The 9,976-nt window shown below is 45.9% G+C and overlaps 1 protein-coding gene across 4 annotated transcripts; it reads right to left on the bottom strand.

Moving 5' to 3' along the window:
* Positions 1 to 910: 910 nt before the first annotated feature.
* On the bottom strand, positions 911 to 9,342 carry riox2 (ribosomal oxygenase 2). 4 transcript variants are annotated; one of them, XM_085469355.1, is made up of 10 exons: positions 9,119 to 9,342; positions 8,110 to 8,556; positions 6,367 to 6,486; positions 6,157 to 6,285; positions 4,917 to 5,020; positions 3,954 to 4,056; positions 2,264 to 2,429; positions 2,099 to 2,187; positions 1,892 to 2,002; positions 911 to 1,163 (listed from the first exon to the last, which is right to left on the bottom strand). In XM_085469355.1, exons 2-10 carry the CDS (start codon positions 8,545 to 8,547, stop codon positions 1,011 to 1,013), a joined length of 1,413 nt encoding a protein of 470 aa, XP_085325481.1. In that variant the 5' UTR covers positions 8,548 to 8,556; positions 9,119 to 9,342; the 3' UTR covers positions 911 to 1,010. The 4 variants fall into 4 exon arrangements, with proteins under 4 accessions (XP_085325481.1, XP_085325483.1, XP_085325482.1 ...); XM_085469357.1 differs by having other exon boundaries at positions 9,131 to 9,342; XM_085469356.1 differs by lacking the exon at positions 9,119 to 9,342 and adding an exon at positions 8,686 to 9,112.
* Between the last annotated feature and the right edge of the window lie 634 nt (positions 9,343 to 9,976).

Below are 9,976 nucleotides of genomic sequence, written 5' to 3'. Positions count from 1 at the left end.
TACTGCTGTGTCTCAAGTCGCCTCCTCCTTTCATGTGCTGCAGATTCAGCCGTCCTATTCAATCCCTCTGTAACCAGCAGGTCACAGGTGCTGCAGTACAGGTCTAGCAGCATCTCAAGGAAGGACATGGCATTTGCCCAATTACATTTGAGCCTCTGAAAATGGAGAGCTGTAAAGAGATGGCAGTGGAAATGGTAATTAAATAGTTACTTAATACTTGTGAAACCAAGCTGAAAATCTGCTCTTAAATCACATCTTCATTGAAAAACCACTATTGTGATGTTCAGAGGTGAAATCCTAAAAATGTTATGAACCTGTCTGTGAAGATTGGCCTCGGTCTCTGGTATCAGTGTTTCCATGAACTGGCCAACATCTACATTCATCATGACTGTAGCATCTCGTCTTGTACGGTTGCACCATTCTTAATGAAGCTTTGCATAAACAGCTTATAATATTTTATACAAATGACACAATCATGCATATATGTCACATTAGATCATGATGATGGCGACCGCTCCGTGTGGGCCGCCTCCCCGTCTCCTGCTTGGGGTCAGGTCTCCTGACTGTGATGGCGGATTGTGTTTGTGCATCGATTAGGCGCCGTTTGTTTTTGTATGCACGTCGTCGCAGGAATGACCCGTTGTGTTTTCCTGGCACTGCTGTATTACTGACACACTCAAACTAATAACAGAAACCAATAATTATATTAAAAACAAACTAGATGAGCCCGTCGATTTTACAAGTCTAGTCTATGGTTACAGCAGTGAGAGGCTACAACACAGCAGCTATTACTACTGTTACTGCACAGGCACACAGAGCCATGCAGGTTTTCCCAGTGACGTTCCTGTTAATCCTCATTATACAAGAAGACATTTGAACTCAAGCAGTAACTGTCAAAACTTTGTAAAGGTCAATCTTTAAATACCAGCTTTATTCAGGAAAAGAGGTCAAAGACAAATACGACGTTTTGATAACAATCAGGTGTACATCAGTAGCTGACTGCAGGTGAACTACAGGACACGCAGCAGGTTCTCACTCCACAGAGCAAGGGCCAGGTTGAGTTTGTCCTCCTGTGTGGGCAGCTGAAGCTGGGCAACAACCAGCTGCTCTGCCAGCTGGAGCTGCCGCAGGGCCTGGAGGTAGGACAGGGGAAACTGCAAGCCCTGCAGACACAGACATATGGTTGGGGTGGAGACCTTTTTCAACACACATGTTCAACACACATCCATATAGTGCGCTTCATTGTCTCACTGTCCATGTCCAATCAGAAGGTAAACCCAGGTCCTTCTTCAAATACCTGATGATATAACACAGCTGCACATCTCACTGGTATTGATTGGTGGATATTTTCAGCATGTGACGCTCAGCCTCACAGTCTGGGGTCTTTACCTTGGAATGTAAAGCACCTTGAGATAACTGCTGTGAACTGGTGCTGTATAAATAAAGCTGCCAGTGCTAACCCTCAGCCTCCCAGTACACACACCTATCGGGTCAAAATCTTACGTCAGCTTGTTCTCCAGTTATGGCATTAACAAGACTTTCAGAGAACATGACCTCTGACCTTTATGTTGAGGTCACAGACTTGAACTGGTCCAGTTCTTCAGCAGCAGCACCTGTGTGTCAGTGTGAACCTCCTACACTGCCTGATCCGAGTGACAGCACCCGACCAGCTTTTACAGTTGAGGATAAAAACCCTTAAAAACACTCGTTTTAAACCAAACGTGGACAAATGTTTCGGTTTTCGCGGGTCACACTAACTGTTTCGTGGCTGTTCGAGGTTTCGTCACAGAGGATAAATATCTGTGGCGGTGGATTTCTGCACCTCTGCAGCAGAACACTGTTGAACATGTGTTATGAATATGAAAGGACCATCAGCGAGGTATGGCATTACCGTGGAGATGCTGCGTTCTTCCTGGTCATCACAGCTGTCGCCCATCATGTGACCTTCTCTCTGGTTCTTCAAAGAATGCAAGACAAATACTACCAGCTCTGTGGCGTCGTCCTGAAACACACACAGTTCAGAGCACACTGTTAGAGCGCACGCACAGAACCCCAACAGGGCTGCACATTTCTGTACTTACAGCCTTAAAGGACTCACTGTGCTCTGTGGGCGGGGCTCCACTGTTATTACCACGTGGTCTTTAAAGGTCAGAATCACTGTATCCTCCAAGGCAGGACTCTTTCCAGCTGTGACACACACCATATGTTTATATGCACAAATGTACATCACTGAAAAATCGATCTGAATGCATCCATGACATACATGGTGAAGACAGCTGCTGCTGGCAGTAAGGAGGCAGTCTGTTCATGATGAAGTCTCTCTTCATGTGAGTGAAGCCCAGGTCCTGCGCCCCAGTTTCCATCTCGTCAGCCAGAGCTCTGAGGCTGGCGGCCAGCCGCTGGTTGGTGTGCAGGCCTGCACTGCTGCTCTACACACAGACATGCATGTGACTGTGAATGCATCTCATTCATATTTTACATAATTCAGAAAGCATTAGAAGTTGAGCTGTAATGACAGAGGCACAAATACAGACCTCGCTCTCTTCTGAAGCTATTTTCGTTTTATATTCATTCTTAGAAGATAAATCTTCTAAAAACTATGAAAGCAGTGCATTATGAGGACCCGTTTACCTCAACATTGCTCCAGTTTCAGGGAAAAAGATCACAGAACAGCTTTAAGTAATTATGAGTCAATTAAAAACAGCACATTGCAGATGTTACACACACTACCTGTCAAACGTTTGGACAGAGATTCTCATTTAATGCTTTCTCTTTATTTTTACTTCTTCAAACTGATACAAACTGAAGACATTAATATAATAAGCATGACGGGTGGAATTATGTAGCAAAGAGAAAATGTATAAATAACTCTACATATATTTCAGATTCTCCAGCGCCCCCCGCGACCCTGAAAAGGATAAGCGGTAGCGAATGGATGGATGGATATTTCAGATTCCTGACAGTAGACGCCCTTTGCTTTGTTGACAGCGCTGCAAACCCTCGGCCTTCTCTCAGTGAGCTTCATGATGTAGTCACCTGACATGGTTTCACCTCACAGTGAGCCTGTCAGGGTTCATCTGTGGAGTTTGCCTTCTTAATGACGTTGGGACCATCTGTTGTTTGTATCAGGTTGGTGCACAGCTGACAGGCCTGTTTGACAACTGTTAGAAACAGTCCCTCATTACTTTAAGAACTGAAGGTCAGTCAGTGCATAAAATTGCTAAAAAGGTGAACGTATGGTCTCTACGTGCATGGTTCCCACTGTGAAGCATGGAGGAGGTGTGATGATGGTGTGGGGGGCTTTGCTGGTGACGCTGTTGGGGATTTATTCAAAACTGAAGGCAGACTGACCCAGCATGGCTACCACAGCATCCTGCAGCCACAGGACAGGACAATGAGCCCAAACACACCTCCAGGCTGTGTGAGGGCTGTTTGACCCAGAAGGAGAGTGATGGAGTGCTGCACCTGATGGCCTGGCCTCCACAGTCACCTGACCTAAACCCCGTGGAGATGGTTTGGGATGAGATGGAGCGCAGAGTGAAGGCAAAAGGACCAACAGGTGCTCAGCATCTCTGGGAACTCCTTCAAGACTGTTGGAAACCACTTCAGGAGACGACCTCATGAAGCTCATGGAGAGAATGAAAGAGTGAGCAAAGCAAAGGCTGGCTTTGACCGCTACTTCACACTTTTTGTTTACTGCATGATTCCACATGTGTTCATTCATAGTTTGGATGCCTTCAGTGAGACTCTACGATGTAAACAGTCATGAAACTAAAGACAAACCATTAAATGAGAAGCTGTGTCCAAACTCCTGACTGGTACTATGAAACCATCTCATATACTGCCATAGATTCTTCAGCGTGCAGTCACAGACAGAAAAAGCATCTGTCAGGATCAGTTTGGAATAATATGTCATGGGAATACAGAGATGGTGTTCATACTGTCGTGATTACCAGTAAGAGTCTTCTGGCCATCCCCTCTCTGAGGCTGACTTCCCTCCTGCTGCGGCCACACAGTAAGCTGGGAAATACGTCCAACAGCAAATCTCCCCATGACCTGACAGCAGGCGGGGACAGTGAGACAGTGTGGGACTGATTAGCAACAGAGAACTCTTCTGGATCTCATTCACACACCAGTTTTGTTTGAGCACGACAGAAACAATCATCATCAAACCCATCTGTTATCAGTGTTTGGAGCTTTGAACAGGACCAGTTCTTCTGTTTCTTATTGGCTGAAAACCTGATGATGTACCCTGACTTTACTCTGCTGAGCAGACGTCTGTTCTACTGAGTCGAGTACGAGTCTGTGTGCCGGATCAGTGGGCAGTAGTTTTACTGCACACTTACTCCCTGACATGCCAATAAAGGAAAAGGAAGTGCGATTTCAACAGAATCTTTTTTTTTATGAAAGTTGATACTTTGTAAAAACAAACAAACAAACAAACAAATCACTTTCAAAATTCTACATCGCCTTGTTGTCAAGTCACTGGATTCATGAGATTTTCATTAAGTGTAACCTCTCAGGTCAACGCCATGGAATTTGAACTCTTCTGAGTTAGTAGATGCTCCTACAGCAGGGTCTCGAACTGCAGGCCTCGAGGGCCGGTGTCCTGCAGGTTTTAAACGTGTCCTTGATCCATCACAGCTGATTTAAATGGCTAAATGACCTCCTCAACATGTCCTGAAGTTCTCCAGAGGCCTGGTAATGAACTCATCATGTGATTCTGGTGTGTTGACCCAGGGTGAGATCTAAAACCTGCAGGACACCGGCCCTCGAAGCCTGCAGTTCGAGACCCCTGACCTATGGTATCAATCTGAAACTACCTCGGTCTCCAGTTAGCAAATTCGCAAAATTTTTATCTGCTACTATCAGCCTTTTAGGGCTTGGGGTAAAAAGGGGAAGAAGAAGAAGCTTACATTCTCTGGTAGGTGCTGAGAGTTAAGTGGATGGAGCAGTTCACTCCTGCCGGGGTTCTGGCTTGATGGATGGTTCCCCGAGGAAAGTACAGCAGATCTCCAGCCTGTCCAGAGAGAAGACTTGTTCATACTTAAAACACTGTGATTAACATGGTCAGACAGAGCTCTGTGTTACTGGTCTCGGTTAAAGGTTTTGTACATATAAACACAGAATAAGTTCAATTATGTCTCACATAATAAAACAATGACATGACTGTTCAAACTTAGTTTAAGAATTCAAATCAAAAATCTTTGTTCTGTGTAAAAACTTCAAAAAGTATCTTTGTTTCATAATAACTGTATGACCTCATAGTGACATCAGCCACAAGTAGTCCTCACACAATGAGGCAATACTTGGAATGTGACCCATCCTTGTAAATGTTGAGTCAAATTGTTACATGTTGTCATTGTGTTACTTAAATTTGTAAGTCTTAGTTCAAGCAGCAGGATCAAAGACATTCCTTTGTCTCGGACCACCTCCCCAGCCTGTTGGTGGGGGGGCTGTAGTGTTTTATAGGGACACATCCTATGAGAGGGTTCTGTTTCTTACTTAGTGACTTGCGTCTTGCTGTTGTAGTAGAATTATCTTGGCCTTCCAGCAGTAGGTCTGTGCTACACTGACCCATCAGTAAAATTCACATGAAATTCCTAATTCAAACCCAGCCCTTTGTTCTCATGTGGCAGTGTAGCTGAAGGAGGATTCAGGGTCACTGATCCAGCTCTAACTACATGTTTTATTAAAAGGAAAGTTTGAAGCCTAATCTTGAAAGTAGAGATAGTGTCTGTCTCCTGAATCCAAACTGGGAGCTGGTTCCACAGAAGAGGGGCCTGAAAACTGAAGGCTCTGCCTCCCATTCTGCTTGAAGCAATACCACGCTATGAGGTCTGTAAGATACGACTGGGTCTGATTATTTGAGACCATGTGCGAGACAAAGGATTTCAACCTTGATTCTGGATTTAACAAAGACAACAGAGTCAAGCACGTCTGATTTGAGCTCCTTTTCTTTTCCGCCTCTGTGGGAGAAATGTTTAAGGAACCATTACTACTGCTCCTCCAGGGACTTCTGCACCCCTGCCCATTCCTACAAAGACATTCCCAAAGATGATCATACGTTTGAATAAAAATGAACATTAAACCTTGAACAGAAGATGTACTGCAGAATCAGATCATACTTGCTTTAGCTGATATAAAGTGCTGTACCTTCAGTATAATATCATGAGTTGGGATGCCAATACTGTCCTCTGACTGCACGCTGTATTCAGCTGCCAGTGGAACAGTAGGATTATAAAGACGCCAATGTTTCTGTCCCTGCAGCTGCAAGATAAACACCTGTGCACAGAGCACCATGGAGATTAGCAACACGTATGCTGGACCGCACATTACTCACATCATCCACAGTTATTGTTGTACCTCTACATCATCATAATGAGGTGGAAGGCCCTGCGACTCCTCTGGGGTGATATAGATGTTCGAGCCCACCAGAGCCCCAAAGAAGCACTCCAGCTTCTCCTGAATCCTCCACAGCTCATCCTGACAACACACAGAAGACCTGCTGAGAGCGGCCTCCACATGCACAGTGTTAGCTCCACAGGTACTTGGACAGTGTCATGATCTTTGAAATCTGGCCTATGTTCACAGTGGGTGTTGAATTAAACAGTTCAGGCTGATTGGAGTGAAGACTTTAATCTGAACAAAAGCTGTGTCGCATACATGTGACAGCGCCGAGCCGGAGTTAGATCTTATGAGCACAGGCTCATCGAGGAATATGACAACAAGCCTTTGCTGAAGTTTGACTGCTACGCCGAGCGTGTCGTGCTGGACTGCAGGGCGACGAGGCGGCTGACCACAGACGGAAAGCTGACCGAGGAGGTGGATGCCTCGGTGACACATGTTCGACTATGTGAAGGGAAAGTTGCTGCAAGAAGCCAACGTGACACTGGTTTGAACTTCAGAGATCAAGGAACAGTGTGAACGAGTAAAGCTGCAGATGGCAGCGATGGAGGGGAACTTTAATACAAGCAAACACTGTGAAGATGGGAAAGAGAAAACAGATAAACGTGGGGGTCATTTTGCTAAGGAACAGGCGTGCCTCAGGACGATCATGTAGAGAATACAGTGGAAAGCAACAGTGAGATGTGTGCAAACAGAATCAGAGCCAAACTATACGTTTGTAATGAGAGATCAAACACAGTGACATGTACCGTTGGTGAAGTAGATCTGTAATGCCAGCTGACTTCACTGCATCAAGCAACAGGAGAGCCAATACTCAGCAAGGAAACTGCAATTCAACTAGATGTGCTGGGAGTGGGTGCAGACATGTCCAGGGTGACATTAAAGCAGAAATAAGACACAATATCCACACACAGCAGCACACAGTTCCTATCTTTGACACCCACGTGGACACAAGTAAACAGTGACGTGAAAAGGAATGCACATCGCACAATCCGAGGGGTTAGACTGGAAAAAGGAACTCCGGAAGGACGTCACAATCCACAACTGGGACGAGCCCGGCAGAGCTACTCTTCAAAGGACAGTAAGAGGAAAATCCCCACAGAGACACAGATGAGGAGGAGGGGGGAAGATCAATGAGCACAGGGCAGAAACTCAGTGGGAGACAAATCCCCCACTACATTCAACAACACATCAGATCAGGTGGTCAGGATGGATGGAGAAACACAGATATCACACGAAACACGACTGAGCACAGCAGCAAACAGGCTGCAGACACTAACAGTGAGCCGAGCCTGACTGAGCCCCCACCCGTGAGGCCTCATGGGAGACCAGGATGCAGTGCTACTGGTTTAGTCTAACATGAGGTGGTGGATGTTGAAAAGAAGAAACAAAGGTGCTCGGCAAGAAATGAAATTGTTTGGTGAAAAGGAAATGAGATGGTCTGAGAGAAATGTGTACATGGAACATCCAGACACGGGTTTGTGAACAATGCTCGGCCATAGAAACGTCTTCAGTTTCATGTACTGGTGATGTGTGTGGTCCAGAGGCGAGGGCGCCAACACAGCTGTGCAGACAACAACTGCTCATCACAGCTGGCCATGTATCGGCAGCGCACCAAACACACTGCATACACAAAAAGGAAACAGGTGGATGAACCATGAATGCAAACTGGTCTAAAGGCAGCAAAGCCATGACACTCACCTTGAACCTCTGCGGCTGGTGGTACTGGACGGTGGCTTTGTTCTGACTCATGATCTTATTGAGAACACTGTGCTTCACTCGGCCTTCCTTGTTCAGAAGCTTTTTCTTGCCGTTGACGCAGCGAACGACGTTGATGTCCCTGTAGTACTCGAGACCCTGAGAACACAGGCTCTGCAGGTCACACAGCTGAAACAGGGACTGGTAGTACGAGGCTGTGCCAGGATCAGACCTCTGCAGATGAAGAGGCTTCTTCTCCCAATACTCTGAGAAGAACCGATCTGTCCCCATCGGCTGGATGAGGCTCTCGAACAGTGTGGCTGGGCTCTGGAAGCAAAGGGGTGAAGTGTCGCTCTGCTCCTCTTTGCTTCGTTTGACAGCGGGCTGCTCTTGGTCAGCGATCAGTCTCTTCACACTCGGAGTTTTGCTTTTCTTTGGCATCTTTTCAGTCTGCACACAAGTCCAGAGAATATTATTAGAGTTAAAGCAACACATTGAAGGTTACTGAATTCATTATCTGATCATTCCTATATCAAATTCCTTTTCTTGCACGGTGAGCGCTGTTGAGCTGTGTCTTACTTAAACTGGCCAAAGTCTGCTGGAGCAAACTGGGAACACTTGATCATCCCACTGAGCCAGTCTGTGGATCAGCTGTGTGGAGCAGACAAACTCTTAGCTTCTCCCGCCTCTTTCACCGCTCACACAGCGACACCTCTGGTCAGAAGGAGTAATAGCACCCACAGAAGCTCGTAACGTTCAGATTCAGTCCATACAAGCTTGTACACACAGCACAGCCCACACCGCAAGCATCGCTGCGAACAGAGTTTTCTACCCGAACGGTGTTTGGGACGGTCCCGGATCAGGATGGGCTGACGGAGCACCGGTGAAGGTGCTCGGTCATAAAGCGGTGCTCGGATCACGAAGACGCCGTGACAGCTCCATCACAGCCATAGCAAAGCGACGGCTTTATGTTCCACATCACCACATCCAACAACCCCACGCACTCACTCACCTCCCAACACACCTCCACTCGAGCTCGATGACGACCCCGGTCAGCCACACGTGTGACTTCACAAGTGTTTTCCAAATTATGTCCGACTGGAAACTCACACCAGCGTCAGAACACGGGACATGTAGTGAGACACAAACGGGGACTTTAGCGTTTTACACGTGTCAGATGGTCCGAGAGGAAAACAGGAGCAGGACGTTGCTCGCTGTCGGGACCAGCGACACGCATGCGCTGGAGAAAGCCGGTGTTGTGCCAAAAAGTGATTGTCTGCCAAAAAGTGATTTCCGGTATTTGCCAAAAACTGATTGCTCGTATTTAAACTGCTATAAGTAACTTGTTGGGCTATAATATGTGAAACATATGTCAAATGCATCCCTCATGGATGACACAAAGTCATATTGAGCCACAAACAACATTCGTGTAACAAGGTAGAAGCCGCAATCAGTTTTTGGCAGCGACTTTTATAGAAACTTTATTTATGCAGTTAAAAAAAATCTCATTAACATTAAAAATGTCTTTTGTAAGAGTAAGACAGCAGAAATGGCAGCAAATATTACAATAGTTCAGTAAAAATATTGTAAGTGGGGGAAAAGGACCGGATTGGTTATAATGTGAGTACAATAACACAGAGTTATAAAGATACTTGAAAAAACAGATAATCTTTTAATTCTATATATAACCCCTTTGTAAACGCTGTTCACCGAAGTCTATTTACCAACATAAAGATATTACACATAAAAAATACACGGAAACATTGGAAATCACTTTTTGGCAGGCAATCACTTTTTGGCACAACACCGGCACCATCAGTCATTCAGCGGAGGCTCAACAAACCCACTCACAGAAAACACGCAGACGTGT

The sequence above is a fragment of the Copadichromis virginalis genome, linkage group LG10 (assembly GCF_057382275.1).
Source record: "Copadichromis virginalis isolate Kocher_CV1m ecotype Utaka linkage group LG10, C_Virginalis_male_GT1.1, whole genome shotgun sequence".
NCBI classification, from domain to species: domain Eukaryota; kingdom Metazoa; phylum Chordata; class Actinopteri; order Cichliformes; family Cichlidae; genus Copadichromis; species Copadichromis virginalis.
This window is presented reverse-complemented; position numbering and strand designations above follow the sequence as displayed.